General features: G+C 45.5%; 1 protein-coding gene across 1 annotated transcript in view; it reads left to right on the top strand.

Moving 5' to 3' along the window:
• fars2 (phenylalanyl-tRNA synthetase 2, mitochondrial) overlaps nt 1-9,872 on the top strand; it is a 119,239-nt gene extending 109,367 nt beyond the window's left edge. Inside the window, exon 11 of the mRNA XM_020621877.1 lies at nt 9,503-9,872. Within this exon, the coding sequence (XP_020477533.1) occupies nt 9,503-9,641 (139 nt within the window). The 3' untranslated portion in view covers nt 9,642-9,872. The remainder of the gene's footprint in view (nt 1-9,502) is intronic.
• Nucleotides 9,873-15,860: the final 5,988 nt, after the last annotated feature.

Here is a 15,860-nt window from a genome sequence, read left to right as displayed (position 1 = left end):
TGTGGGGGGGGTATGTGGGGGGGGGGGGTGGGGCGTCACTAGAGCTGAGTCCCAGAACCCTTTGGTCCAAAAGTGCCTCGGGACAGACACGAACAGAGGAAAGCGGTGCAGCAGGTCATGTCAGCGATGTCATACCTCATCAGCAAACAAAAAGCAGTACCACTCGAAGCTCCTCGACGTCTTCCTTTAGCTACAGCACCGAATCTGAGAAGACAAGTGTTTGTTGGTGATCTGAGCAGCCTGAATGTTTGCCAGAAACAAAAGATGAGCACAAATGATGGGTTTCATTCTGGTGAAACTTTACATTGTTATGAGTTGTTTGCTGAGGCAGACTTGAGAAGTACAGCAACACAAATAAGCTGTCGACTGTAGTGGCAGTGATTTTACACGAGTGCCAGCTTAGCATGAAATATTTATCAGTGAGTATGTCCGTGTGTGTGTGAGAAGCAAAGCGAGCTCACGGTCCCGTCTGAATGCTTTTGTAGCAGGGATAGCCGCTGTGTAAAATGGCAGCTCTCCGGTTGAATCCATGTTGTGTTTCAGGCAAAGCTGTGTGCGTGTTAGTGTGTGAGCGGCCTACTGCTGCACGTGTTGTTGTTAAACTTTCATGGCTGCCTGCAGACAACATCCAGTTTCACAAAGTCACTTTTTCAGAAGTGAAAGAATATGTTTCCTCTGTGGGAGCCTGTGTAGATTCTGGTTGTTTATATTAAATGTGGAAGATGTAAACAAAAAGAGGCAAATATTGTCATTTAGCTCAGTTTGTTCTCTTCCTCAGTCTGATGTTGTCATAGCGACCGACACTCACATCCTTCAGCAGGTGCTCGTCCTGTATTTGGATTCATTTTTCTTTGGGGCATTTTCATTTGAGTTGGGGCATTTAAAGCCAGGAACATAAGAAGTTAAGCAGGCAAATTAAGAGCTATTAATTCACCTACATATTTCCTTTATTTATTACACTTCAAGGTTTTAACTTCGAGGTTTGGATGAATGTTGATGTCAGAGATAATCCAGTGAAAACAACCAGGAAAAGCTGCTTTTCTCTTCTCTGAATTAACAGTAACAGTAGCTTCTTCTTCTTACCTTGGGTTTGTGCTGGAAGCAGGAAGCTGGTACTGTACAACCTGAAGGGGACGTAGTTCATTCAGAGTTTAAACAGTTAACACTGAGAGGACAGCTGAACACACAGTCACCTAAATCAGACGCTTGCAAAATCATATCCTCCTGTTAAAGGTCAAGTGGAACACTCAACGAGCAATTAGCAGAGAGGAAATGCCAGCGAGGCCGTCGGCGCAGCAGCCCTCTGAATTATTCACCAGTGTAACAGGAGGAAGTGCCACCCATGTGCTCCGAGCAGCCAATCGAGCACCACTAATGTCAGGCAGATTTGCATTAGTGCGGGTGAGGAATTGTGGGTAAGGAGAGTGTTTCCTGGCATATCACGCTGGATGAGCACAAAGCTTGACTGCTGCTGATTTGTAAAGGTCCATACTGGTGGTGCTGGTTTCTGGACTCATGTTGGCAAAAGTTCAAATAGATGTTTTGTGCCATGTTCTTGTTTTTATGCCGTAGAACGTCTGTGATCTAATGACCCAGTTCAGGGCTCTGCAATGTCGTAGTTGATGCTTTTTCAGGTTACTATGTAAAAACCTATTTTAATTGATGATTGAAGTTACAAAGGATATGCAAACGTCCCTAAGGGAGGCTCACAGTCTAAATCGGAGGGTCAAAGCCTGCTTACCTTTTAATCCATCAAGTCAGCACAGCAGCAGTGCGTCTTCCCACAGACACGTCTGAAGGAAACCGGAGTTTGATAGCCCTGACCTCTTTTTCCGCTTGCACAGTTCAAACAAACAGGGTTCTGGACTGGTGTGAATCCTGACTGGTCTAAAAGTTTGTGGTGTCTACATCATCAGAAGGGACTACGCTGACGAGAGCTGATCACTCCATCAGGTCAGATAGAGGCGCACCAGCCACTATGGTTAAAGTCCTACAGATACAGAGAGCGTCATGGCCAAGTGCAAGGGCAACAATGACTGTGTCCGGATGTCTTCACAAAATTTCTACCTTGATTGTAGATGCTAGATCAGGGCCTTGCTGGTTACATCCCGGCCACAGGATTCAGCTGAGCCTGGCTGACGCAGACAGAAACCAGCTCAGTTACACAGTCATACAAATTTGGTTGGAAAAGTCACCACCACAATTTTATGAGAAGTTGTGTTTATCTGAACAACCATAAAATAATTTAGGGTGTAGTTACTCTTTAATACGAGTAACACGCTGTCTCCTGTAGAGCTGCAGTGAATTACAGCGAGCAGCCAGAACAAAGCTGTTTACTGCACACTGAGCTGCGCGGCCATGCACCAGGCATAAAACACTTCTTTGTGACATTTACAACACTTTGTCCTGCATCCATTTTTGATAAACAGACTGTGACAAGTGGAAGGAATAGACTGAATAACTGACGGTGCCCCCCGTCCACAGGACATGAGGGACCCATGATGTGAATCAGATGCTGTGGCCTTCCCAGTCACCAGGTCTCAGTCCAGGTGAACAGCTATGGGAGAGTTCGGAGCTACGTCTCCACCACCATCATCAAAACGACACATAATTGCTGCCATATCTCCAGAACATCTTTAAAGTTTGAGGAGCTCCTTGCATCGCTTTACCACTTTCTAAACTACATCAACCAAACTTTTATGAGCTCTTGCGTCGACCAGTCACTGTGGCAGACACCAGACACGCTGCTGTTGAATTATCTTGTTGCTTTCAAGCTAAAACAAAGAACTAGACTCCTGAAACAACTTGTCACCCTTCTTCGCATGTGTGTTTGTTGAATGACATCATGCACGAGACCAGCTCTGTGATCAGTGGCTTCACCTGTGAGTCTCTGACAGCAGAACAGAGCAGAGCCAGAGATTCTCCATGTCAGAGATCACAAAGACAAACTCCTCCAGATGAGTCTCTGATCCAGCTTTATCCAAATCGGTGTCTGAGTTGTCGCACAGTCATGTAACATGGACACACGGACTCACAGGGACGTGTGTTCTGTAGCTTCCTGTGATTCACATCATCTGTTCAGCTCTTCCCGATGCATTGATTGATGGATCGTGTGTGTGTGAGTCACAGTAAACACTCATCATGTCTCCTGGCGCTCCAGCAGATGGACAGTAGGCGACACGCACACACTGCATATATACAATATATAGACACACATCACCTGATGGTGAAAAGGCACACAGGCTGTCTGACCAGCGTGGAGATGACATTTTGCCTTTGACTAGAGAGCGAAAGGAAGAGGGAAGGAGTTCCAGGAGGGATGGAAGCTGGAAAACAAAAGGCTGGACACCAGATTGGGATGGGAAGGAAATGAAACAAGGACGGAATGAAGTAAACAGCAAGAGAGGATAAAAAGAAATAACTGAAGTACAACAGACGGAGTGAAGGACAATACAAACTAAAATTACACTAAACCCTGTGAAGCGGGTTCCACTTGTTCCCCAGGTTCCCCCGCTGATTTGGAAATGTGAATTAACTTCAATAGTTCAGCGTTGTTCTTAACTGAGCCTAAAAACAAGCTGAATAAACTAAAGCTACAAAGCTGACTCACCAAGATCCCAGGTCAGAACAGCTCGTGTTTATGAGCTCCAAAAATGAACAAGGTTAAGTAGAGGAAATAAAAAGGGGGAATGGAAGAAAGAAAGTAAGAGGGAAGACTGAATAAAGAGGACTGAACGATGAAGGAAATAAAGTCAACAGGAATGAAAAACATAGGAGAGAAAGAAGAGCATGAGCAAACAGAGAGGACTGATGGACAGGAGGAGAGAAGTGAAGGAGCCGACAAATCGATGATGTGAAACTGTTAAGAAAGACAAAGATGTGTCAAGACAGATGGCACCAGGGATGAGAGGAGTAGTAAACAAAGTAAAAGTCACCCTCTTGGACCAATCAGGGTCCAGACTCATGAATAATTAATAGGCCCAGACTGGCTCCTGCCTTTGTGAAACACTGACAAAGTGCTCGGACTGCAGCCTGTTCCCTGCTCTGACAGACAGGCTTCCCTACTACAGTGACAGGCCTGTAAATAATTCACACTCCTCTCTCTCTCTCTCAGAGGTGGAAATACAGGAGGCCCAGAGGGAGGGAGGGAGGGAGTAACGGAGGGAGGATTCATCCTCCTCGTCCCCCCCTCTTCCTTTGACCAGACTGTTCTCTCTTTACTACCATCTCTAACCTCCTCTAGTGTTGTCTCTTACTTCATGGCCCGCTCAGGAAAACACTGCTCCACAGCTCTGTGCCATTTGAATGCTAAGTAATGAAAGTAACTGATCTGTCTGTTTCCATCTGCTGTTATAGTTTTACCGCAGTACATCTTCAGATGTTGTTAGTCAGGTGTACGTAGACCCCCACCAGACCCTGACCTCGGACCTGTACACGGGACAAGACGAGCTTCCAGGTAGCTGCAGAGGCACTGTTTCCTTTGTCAACACCAGACTGTGGACAGAGTCTCCAAACAAACAGCAGAGCTCCTGCCCAGCTGACTAACTGCTCCACAGCGGCTCTGACTAATTAATGCAGATGTATTAATAGATCGCTCTCCAGGCCGCTGTGCCTTCTCCCCTCAGAAAGATGGCCAAATAAACAAGTGAGGGAGAGATGATGTCTGTCTTCGCTCTAGTAGATTTTCTACCACACTTACCCATCAGAAGCATCCATCACATAATCAAACACCACAGTCACTTAAGAGAATACAAATTGATTTTAGTTCTTTTCTGGCCCAGTGGAGAAGATGATGGAGGAAGAAGGACAGCGGGAAGAGAGAGGGATGGGAGGACTTGGGCTTGTCTGATCCTCCATCAACAGGAGGGAAAAGGGGAGAGTGATGGGTGCAGGCATAAAGACGAGAAGGCTGCAGACAGGACGAAGAGGGGCTGAAAGACTAGATGGTCAGATTCTGGTGTTATAATGGATTTTAATTTCAAAATTGAATCCCAGAAAAGTGTCTGAAACTCTCAAATCCAGGTTTAGGTTGTGGACTGCAGTCGGGCTCTGGACACATCTCAGGGAGAGTCAAATCAGATCTGTAACAGGCGAGGCGCCAGGGCTTCTCAGGTCTGCCTGTATTTACACAGGGTTACTTTAAAAAAGACATTGAAACACCCATGAATGGAATAAAAACTGAGAGGGGAGGAAAAAGGAAGAGGCTTCCTCTGTTTCTTCTTTCCTTGTTTCCTCCATGCCTTATCTCCTTTTCTCACCCCCATCCTCCTAAGGGTTTTACTGCCTCAGATCTTCTGGTTTTCCATCTTTAAGCGAAGGCAGCCCGATGCTTTCTAAGGCGCTGCCAGCTGCTCGTGTTTCCTCTCATTTTCCCCTCCCCATGTCGATCGCACTCTCTCTCTCTCTGTGTCTTGTTTATCTCACTCGCCCTTTTCATTCCTCTGTCGTCCCTCTCCATCTCACAGACATGCATTTTCTCTTTGCCTGAATGAAACCCAACACTCCTGTTTCAAGTTTGTCCATCATCATCCACTTATCTCCCCTCTCTCTGTCTCCCAGTCACCTTCCCTGTTCCTTGCCCCCTCCCTCTGAATAAAATGTTACTCTCTCTATGGCTCAGCTCCTCTTCATCCCTTTAGCTCCCCATCTCTTCCTCCATCCCACCATCTGCTGAAGCCCAACATCAGATTGATCATGTTTTGTGTCGTGCTTTTTATGTTGTTGCTGTGATGCTGTCTGCCGGCTCCTCGGTCCTCCTCTGACCCTGGCCGAGCCTTCTGCCTTCTCTCATTTCTGTTAATCTGATGAGCCTTTCCTGCACAGCTTCGAGATGACACAGCAGAACGTGGGCTTGGAGCTTGTCATGTCTTCGCTTCTGACAGCTTGATCTGTGGAATATAAACATAGTTTTCTACCAAATCTTTTTAGACTTTACCAGAAGAAGCCAAAGTTCTCAGATATTAAACTGCTGCTGGGCAGCGACAGAGGTTAATGATCCTGTAGATCGAATTAAGACAGGAAACATCATCCATCAGAAACATTTCCCCAGTATAAGCTGCATCACAGCTGATCTGGAGACTGTTGTCTTGTATCAGTAAACTCTTTTAGTTAAGTATCAGATTGAAATTTCCTGTGTGTCAGGTGGCTGTGATGTTTCTCTACTTTCCTTACAATATGTGCTGTTACATTATTTCTGCCAGTTATGAGACATTCTCATCAAAACCTGGATAATCTCATAAAGAAATTCTAAATGCAGGTGAAAGTAAATAGTCAGCCTTGTTGGTGTGTGTGCTGTTAGTGTGCATCTACACACTGTGGTGTGACAGATGTCACAGTCTAAATGCAAAAGCATGGTAATGAGCAGAGGCATCTGGGATGCACGCTGGACAGTACATTATGTTACCTGTCCAAAGACGAGGCTGCAGGCTGACAGCTGATCCAGCTGTGGTCCAGACTCCTCCGCTCTTCTCTTCTGCACTTTCCTTTTAGATCTTTACTGTCCTGGTAGCTGTTCCCTCCTGGTCTCCTTCTTATCCTCCTCATACCTCCCTGCCTGTACTCTTCCTCTCCCTCGTCTGCTCTAAGTATTAAACACTCAGCGACTGTTGAGCGGCGGCGTCTTTTATTTTCTTCAGACTTTTACTCCTCTCTTTCCGTTACTTTTTTTTATCCTGTTTGTTCTTGTCTTCTTCCCCTTGTCCTCTCCATTTGTTTCTTTCTTCCCCTCCCCCAGTCATCATCTTCCTCACACTGTCACCTCTTCTCATCTTTCTCTAAACATTTTCCTTTCCGCTCCTCCTCTCTGTATCGTACCCATCCTTGTCTGCTCCTCCTCCTCTCCGCTTCTTCTCTTTATCTTTTTAATATTCTCCTCCTCCTCCAGTTGACAAAGTGACGTACAGGACAATCAAACTCAAAGCTACAATGACTAACCACAACACAGACCTCTGCCTCTCTCTCTCCATTCACTGTCTGTGTCACTCTCTCTGTCTCTCAGCAGCTTGTAAATAATTGAACATAAGTACATTTGGTGAAATGTCAGCATGGGAGTGACTCGGGCTTCAAACCTGTGAAAACCAGCGAAGGGACATAAACACAGTTGCACACTATTTTTGTGTACACACACAGCCATTTGGAGTGAATTGTATTTCATATGATAGACTGTGTTGTTGTTGAATAATTGATGTCTCCATTATCCAGCCCACATAGCTGGGGGGGTTGGGAGGCGATCAATACAGTGACACCTGTGCACTCCGCAGACACGTGCATGCACGCAGCAAAGTAATCGGGAGTGTGTGCAATGCATATACACACGTTACATTATGCATGAAACAATAAGCTCACAGTCCTCTGTGATTGGTGCACAAATACATAACACACAAAGCACAGTGATGGTAACTACACACAGATGAATGACTGACAGTGTCCAGGGTGAGACGGAAGACAAACGCGTTCCTATTAGGATTCTTTGTCTTGCTGCTGTTCAAGAAGATAAATGTGCTCTGAGTTTGAAACTACATTTCCCATAATGCTTTGTAGGATGCAAAAAGGAGGTATACTGGTGATCAGTATACATCAGTGAGTTATGCTGCGTGCTTGTTTGTTTTAGCCTTTACCAAGACAGCACCATTAAGAGTGTTAGCTGTTGGCAGACGTACATACACTGGAGTTGTGAGAGTCCTCAGGCAAGTGGCGCAGTTATGAGGACCATCTTTTTCAGTGATTTCTAACCAGATTTGTGGGCATTTATTGGAGCTGGCCGTCACTGATAATGTCTTGGAAAGTTTGAGTTACCCAGAATCTAAAACGTGTAATACCCATGGAGGGACTGAGTCCCAGCAGGCCCCTGGGCACCGACCACTGACTGCATCGCTATGGACGACATGTCAGCATTCCCTTCTACTACGCAGAAGTGCAGCCAAAATACTGCAAATGCAGAAGCTGAATTACTACTGTGTCACTTGGTTAATTAAAGCAGTGAGAAAATAGTTGGACCGGTGCTCAGACAACCACATGAAACATGTTCCTGCACATGTTGTGCTCGTGAAGAAAGAAGCATCATTAGCTCTGTGGTGGAAGTCAGAGGTTTTACATGTTAGAGACAAAACTCCTCAGCGACAGAAAAGTGCAGGTATTTTACTTTATTATAAAAACAGCTGTAATTAGTGCTTTTCTAAAGGGAAACGCAGTGATGATTATAAGTGCATGTGTATATGTGTGTGTTTGTGAAAGAAACCACAATAGAGAGTGAGAGATTTTCATCTTGAGCAATTAAAACTCTATAAATAGTTTGCTGCACCAATTAAACCACAACTGAAGCAGAAAAGCTCGACAGCTTATTTTTGTTTCTGTCGTACACACATTGCACTTTAACCCAGAGTGTGTGGGTGCGCCTATAAATACCTTCAGAGCAGTGTTGTAGGTTTCATTATAATCACACATGAGATCATTTGACTGTTTCTCAGCCTGTTCAGTCTCCATGGAACTTCACATCCACACAGCAACAGACATTTTACACTTTAGTTGGTCGCTCACAGCAAAAGGAGGAAATCTGTTGCTCATTAACGTCCAAAGCAAAGCTTCAAATGAGGCTTCAGTTAAATTTGTTGCAAACTTTACAGTGTGAAAACCAGCAAACGGGCCTGAAACTCATTTGGAGTGAGTAATTTAAATGGATAATCTGTGGCTTTGTTGTTGTGCTAGGTGTGATCTCATGGTGCCATAATACAGATGTGATGCAGCTGTTTCCATCCTGATAACCACCTACAGCGATGAGCTTTTGTTTTATGGTTTGTTGTGTTTTTGTGAAATCAAGGCGAGAAAACAAACATGTAGTGAAAACCATAGTTGTGATTTCCCCCACTGTCTGATAAACCCAGTGACAGTGGGACAGGACATGATGTCTCTCAGCTACACCCCCCCCCCTCCATGCCCCCCTGCTGCCTACAGCCTCCTGTTGTTATTCCAGCTTCTCCACCCTGTGTTGTCAAAGTACGGTCTGTAAATCAGCCCCGCCTGCCGCCTAGCCAAGGTTAGAAGAAAGGTTTTTCCAGTAGTCATGTCAAACAGCCATGGAGGAGCTCTGTGCAGCTAAAAGTCTGAACCAGCGGCTGCCAGAGTGAAGAGGTGGCGTCTTTTGCACAGAGAGAGTGGGACAAAGAAAGAGCAACAACCAGGGTTAATATGGATTTGGCTGTTTGACATGGGGAGGCTGCATTTGGTACAGTTTGTCTCAACCAGGCATCTGTAGTTTACATCATCGCTAGACAACAGGAGTGATGGGGGGGGGAGCAGAGAGCGGTAGGAGGGGCTGATGGCGTCTGTTTTGAGTCTCAGTGGAGCCTCTAGGCTGAAAAGACATTAGGCAAGGCAAGTTCATTCACATTAGGGAGAGGAGCCGGGCATTGGAGAGAAAAGATGTGAGAAAGATGTCTCCCTCCTAACTGATAGTAACAGCCTCTCTCCCTCTCTCTCTCTCCCTCCCTCTCTCTCTCTCTCTCAGAACCGGGAGGCGGAGTCTGTGTTACCGCATCGTCTACCGTCACATGGAGCATACTTTGACCCAGCAGGAGGTTCGGCTCATCCACCAGCAAATTGAACGTGCTGCTGAGGTCGAGTTGGGTGTGCAGGGCAGATACTGAGACACACACTTACTGATATCTATATACACACACTCAGCAGCTCTGGGTGTGTGTGTGCTTCATGCCTCTGTAGCTGTGATATTTCACTGCAGAAAAAGTGTGCTGACATTAATACAGACACGTGACACCAGCACATCGTCCTGGCTGTGTTCTCTCCTTATCAGTGTTGTACCCGGTACTTTTTACCATACTGACTCTGAGAGACGAGACAGTCCAAGTAACTTCAAAACAGTGCTGATTTATTCAAAGGATCACAGGTAAAATTAACATTACACGCTCAGGTATCTTGCACCTCCAAACTGCTCGCAGGCAGATGTAAGATGAAAGACCCTGAACCCACCAGGCCTATACATTATATCCCCTCGGTTGGGCTAGCCCCATACTACACAGAAACGTCAACCGAGACGTCTCTGTTACCAGCTTTGCAGCTGGTCATAGCAGTAGTCAAAACATGAAGCAAATCAATGTGTGAATGTGTCTGTTGATTAAGTGGTGTGTAGCTAAAAACATTCTCACACGACCTCTAGTAACATGTCGTGACATTAAACATAAGAACATATTATGGCTAAGGCTACAGTTATACACGTCATAATAATAATATTAAACACCCTGTCTGCTGACAGTCATCAACTCTTCTCTCTAGTTATCCTTGACCAGATGTACCCTGTAGAAACTCATAAGCATGACTAAACATTTAACAGTCTAACTAGACATCCTATCTCCACTAAACATTTCTAATACATAAAGTATCTAACCAATATCTATCTGACTAAAAATACCTAACATCAGCCTGAAACGTCCAGATTTGACGCGTGTCATATTTAATTTCCGAAAGCATCTTCTGCTCATGCTCTGTCAGCGGTTTGTAATGTTACAAACGGTCGCGATCTGTCGACTCTGGGATAAATGTAGATTTTGTGACGGCAAACAGAAGCAGTTGGGCCACGGCAGCTATTCTGTGACTGATCACAGACACAGAGAAGCTTTAGAACCACAACAGATAAACACAGTGGATCAGTCGCTCCAGACATTCAGAGACACCAGCTTCATTAAACACAAGTGACCCTAACCCTACCACTGGTAACTCAGTAACTTGTTACAGGAAACTGATTACTTTTGTCAGTAGAAACACAGCACTGACGGTACAAGTAGAGATGCTAGTAACACTCCTGTATTTTGACACTTGTCTGTTTTAAGAGGAGCAATGTTAGCTCGGCCCAGAGGCTCAAGGTCAGGGATGACAGTTTACCATAATAAAGTAATTCCAAAGGTGTCTTGTTCACTTGGTGCAGGTGCACATACAGTGAAGACCTCTGCTTAGAGCTCGGAGGTCTCTGGCCCGTGTGTGCAGGCCCACATTCTGTGTCTTTTGGGGCTTTTGTTCCACATATGCAACCTTCAGAATCGACTTCTGATGACTTGGCAAGTCCAATAAACGATCCACACAAAATAAGTAATTAGTTAAAATACCACACTAAACAGACGTTCACACGATGGGTCCTAATGCCTGCTTCTCAGAACCAGATGAGGTGTTCAGCCACTGTACCACTGACAGTTTATGTTGTGAGGTCCAGAGTGTGGGGACGTGTGTCAGATGAGCTTAAACAAACAGAACAGAAACACTTTGATTCACAGAAATCAGCTGTTACCTGGACATGAAGAGAGACCGTTGTTTGTCGTGCTCACAACAACACAACCCATACAAATAATCTTAGAAACTTTTCATTATATTGCAAAAAAAACCTCTTTAGGTGTTTTTTTCTTCAGGGTTTGTATCCTCAGGTAAAAGCAATAAAGTCGTTTGGTCACATTGTTCTCGCTGAATGTTGTTATTCACCCCTAAAACAGACTTGTACCTTCTGCAGCTACAGAAAACTACACACTGATCAGCCACAACATTAAGACCAGTGGCAGGTGGAGTAACACTGATGAGCCCGTTACAGTGGCCCCCGTCAGGGTGTGGGGCAGACCAGGCAGCAGCTGAACAGCCAGTTGTTGAAGTTGATGTAGCAGAAAACTGCATTGTGAGGATGTGATGGTCAGAGCAGCTCCACACAGCAGGCCTGTGGGCCGCTCCCAGTCTGCAGCGGCCAGTACCTACCAGCCGCGTCCAAGGAAGGACAAATGGTGAACCAGCAACAAGGTCATGGGCGCCCGAGGCTGATGCGCGTGGGGAGCAAAGCCTAGCCCGTGTTGTCCGATCCCACAGAAGAGCTACTGTAGCACAAATAGCTGGAAAACTTAGCGCTGCCTATGACAGACGGGTTCCAGTGCATCGCACATGCTGTGTATGGGTATGTGTGTGTGTCGCCTGCCTGGGGACGAGATGGTGCCAGGATGCATTATGGGAAGAAGGCAAACTGGCAGAGGCAGTGTGGTGCTCTCTTGGCCTCCACCATCCCCAGGTCTGAGTCTGATCACCAGTGGGATGAACTGGACAAACAAGTCGATACATGGAGGCCCCACCTTGCAGCATACAGGACTCAGAGGACCTGCTGCTGACGCCTTGGTGCCAGATAGCAGAGAACGCCTTCACAGGTCTGTGGAGTCCAGCTCTTGACGGGTCAGAACTGCTTCGGCAGCGCAAGGGGACCTACAAACACACACACACACACACACACACACACACACACACACACACACACAGCTGGTCATAATGTTATGGCTGATCAGTGTAAAAGTAACTACATAATTGCTGAACAAAGCGAATCATCCTGCAACCATCAGTGTTTTTATGAGCACACCAGTCTCCTCCTCCACTCCACACATCATGTACTCCTAAATGTCTCGAATTCAATTTTCCAAATGCCAGGTCCTGAAGGTTGTTTTATTAGTCCAACATTTGAACACATGATATTTGACCATAAAAATTTTATCAGCTCTTATGTCTCCTTATTAGTTATCTTTGAGTGAATCACTGTAAGGCTGTTGACCCACTGTTTGCCTCACACTGACCACTGATGCACTGTGGAGAGGAAGTACTACAGCATGTGTTTTGGAGAAACAGATGCATTTTCACCTTCTCAGTGTCAGCCCTCCTGCAGAGGCGGGGTGAGCAGCTGGGGCTCAGCCTGGCTCGGGCACCTCTTGTACAAACCCTTTCTGAAATCTGATGCAGCCATGTGGCGTGAAATGACAGCAGGTCACTGGTCACAGTTTTAGTCACTTCCTTTCTTTTTGCAGTTTTTCCACTTGATCTTGTGAAAATTATAGGTAGGTAGGACTTTATTGATCCCACAATGGGGGAATTCCTGTGTTCCAGCAGCAATAGAGAGCAGCAACAAAACACCATAAGAACGAACACCACACACATATCTTGAGAAACAGATTCCAAAGTACCTAAAACCAGACAGAATATAATATTTGAGAGACAATCAGGAACAAGATAATCCTCCCACAATTAATCCCTGAGAACAAATCAAAAATACCTAACAGCAGGATAAAATATAGTATTTGAGAGGAATCGAGAAATAAAGGACAAGAATATTACTCCCATAATTAATACAATATAAACTATTTGAGAAATCAAGGACAAGATTTGACACCTGCATATTAACCATGCATTTTACCCCAGGATTTGAGTATTGCACCTCAGTTGACTATTACATAGTCCCTCATAATTTCACCTGTCTTATCACTGCAGTGATGTGTTGTACAGTCTGATTGCTGTGGAGAGGAACGACATACGGTAACTTAGCTCCATTTTACACTGGGGATGTAGCAGTTTTGCACTAACTGTTCAGAGCCACCACTGTGTGGTGCAGGGGATGGGAGAGGTTATGCATGATGGATGTTAGTTTTACCAGCATCCTTCTGTCCGCCACCTCCTCGATGGAATCCAGAGAGCAGTCCAGGACAGAATCAGCTCTCTTAACCAGCGTGTTTAGTCTCTTTCTGTCCCTGTTCGTGCTACCTCCCACCCAACCCACAACAGCGTAGAAAACTGCAGATACCACCACAGAATCATAAAATGTCTGAAGGAGTGCCCCCCCGCACACTAGACGACCTCAGTCTCCTCAACAAGTGGAGGCGGCTCTGGCCCTTATACATTGTAATATCTGTTTTATATTGGTGGGTGACAAAACCACTTCTTTTAAATGAAGACAAGGGACTTTTATCAGTAGGCAACTTGATCATCTAATTTCTCCTCCAGCTCCCAGGTTTTCTGTCTGTCTGTCTGTTTTTGGTGAATGCACGTTTGGATGCTCAACTGAAACACTAGTGGTGAATCCCAACTGCCCCTAATTCCATCCACATTTCCCTCGCTTGCATTTCTTCCCTGCATCTTAGTCCTGCCCACATAAGATGCAACAAAGACTACGTTCACACTGCAGGTCTTAATGTTCAGATCGGATTTTTTGCCGAAATCCGATTTTTTTGCGCTGTTGTTCACACTGTCATTTAAATGCGACTGCCATCTGTCGAAGACGTGACGTCAGACGCAAAGTACTGTGTTTGCGAAAATAAAAATGAATGCGGCTCATGATACCATGTGTGTAGCGATGTGCCAGTTAATGTGCAATCGAAATAAAGAAATAATAGTAAGACGAATATCAAGAAGAAGGAGAGCACAAATATTGCTTATGGCCTCGCCTCCTCCAGCGCAGAATTGTGACGTCTGTCGCATTTCAATGACATAAAAATCGCATGAAATGCGACATGGCCGTTCAGACTGAAGTCGCATTGCAAAACATCGGATATGTATCCGATTTAGGACCACTACTGAAAGTGGCCTGGGCCGGATTTGAAAAAATCAGATTTGTGCTGTTCACACTGTCATAAAGAAATCGGATATGGGTCACATTTGGGCAAAAAGATCGGATTTCAGCCACTTCAGCCTGCAAAAAAGAGATGTTTTAACTGACATGAGACGTCCTTCCATCCAATCCTTCATGTGAAGTGTCCAATCACCAGCTGATTTCCAATCAATGGGCATGTCAATCTGTAACAGATGGAGGATGCACTCATGTATCCTCGGTCATAGCTCCCTAGGCTCCTTCGTCATGGCGGACTGGAACTACTTCCAGGTTGAGTTAGGACCAAAGACAGAGGAACGATAAAATAAAGAATTGACAGTGTGAGGGAGGTTTTGGTTTTGCTTTTGAACCTTCTCCCCAGTGCACCTGCTTTCTTACAGGTGTGCGACGGCGTTCCTCTGGAGTAATCCTGCAGTTTGCAGTGAGGTCTGGCCATTGGACACAGAGTACGAGCGAGGCCTTGTTTACCGCCTGAAGTCCTACACAGCCGGTAGAAATGTCACACACACACAAGCAAATGCCACTCTTAGTTCTGCTGTGCCAGTGCTGAGGCATTAAATGGCTTTGCCTGTCACTCCAGTCAGCCATGCAATGGGTTCTGGGAGTTTTGTGTAGTGAAATTTTACACACACACACACACACACATACACATATATATATACTTACTTACTTACGTACTTACTTGGATGCAGCTCATTAGAAAATACACTCCCCACACACACACACAGCTTAATAACCAGACACTGCTTTGTCAGTGTGCAGAAACAACATGCTGGTTCCGAGCACGCACAGTCGCACACACAAGGAGGGAAATGCCACAATGCCAATCATGCAGAGGGAGGCTGTCTGCATTTGATGCTCTGCTCGTCGCTCTGGTCGAGTTAAAGCTGAGCTCTGACAGTTTGGGGTCGTGCCGCTGCACACACTGAATGCACACTCTAATGTTTAATCGGTGTGACCCTTTTACTATGCAGGTACTTCAGAAAACCATCAGTGACATAGTGGAAATACGAGTAACAGTACTGCATTCACACTACTGAAAACCGTCAACGAGAGTGTGTTTGTTTTGCTGGACCTTTAAATTGTTTAAAATTATCTGGCACTGACAGAACAGGGCAGTGAGGAAACCCTACAGCTCCTCAGCACTGTGTCACGTCACGTGATTAGATACATCAGGATTCTGAATATGAAGCTGAGAGTTTGGTTTTCTTTGCAGCCGACTGACTCGCGGGGGTCCTGGAGGATCATCCTGCAGTAGGTAAATGGTCTTTTACTTGTATAGCGCCTTTCTATGCTTTACAGCACACTCAAAGCGCTTTCACACTATTTGGCCATTCACCCATTCGCACTCCCAAACACGCACACATTCACACACCGGTGACATCTCCGGGAGCAACTGGGGGTACAGTGTCTTGCTCAAGGACACATGTTGACTGGACAAGCCAGGAATCGAACCGCTAAT

This window comes from Monopterus albus, unplaced genomic scaffold (genome assembly GCF_001952655.1).
Source record: "Monopterus albus unplaced genomic scaffold, M_albus_1.0 scaffold269.1, whole genome shotgun sequence".
In the NCBI taxonomy this organism is placed as follows: Eukaryota; Metazoa; Chordata; class Actinopteri; order Synbranchiformes; family Synbranchidae; genus Monopterus; species Monopterus albus.
Note: the sequence above shows the minus strand (reverse complement) of the source record. Positions and strands in the feature narration are given on the sequence as shown.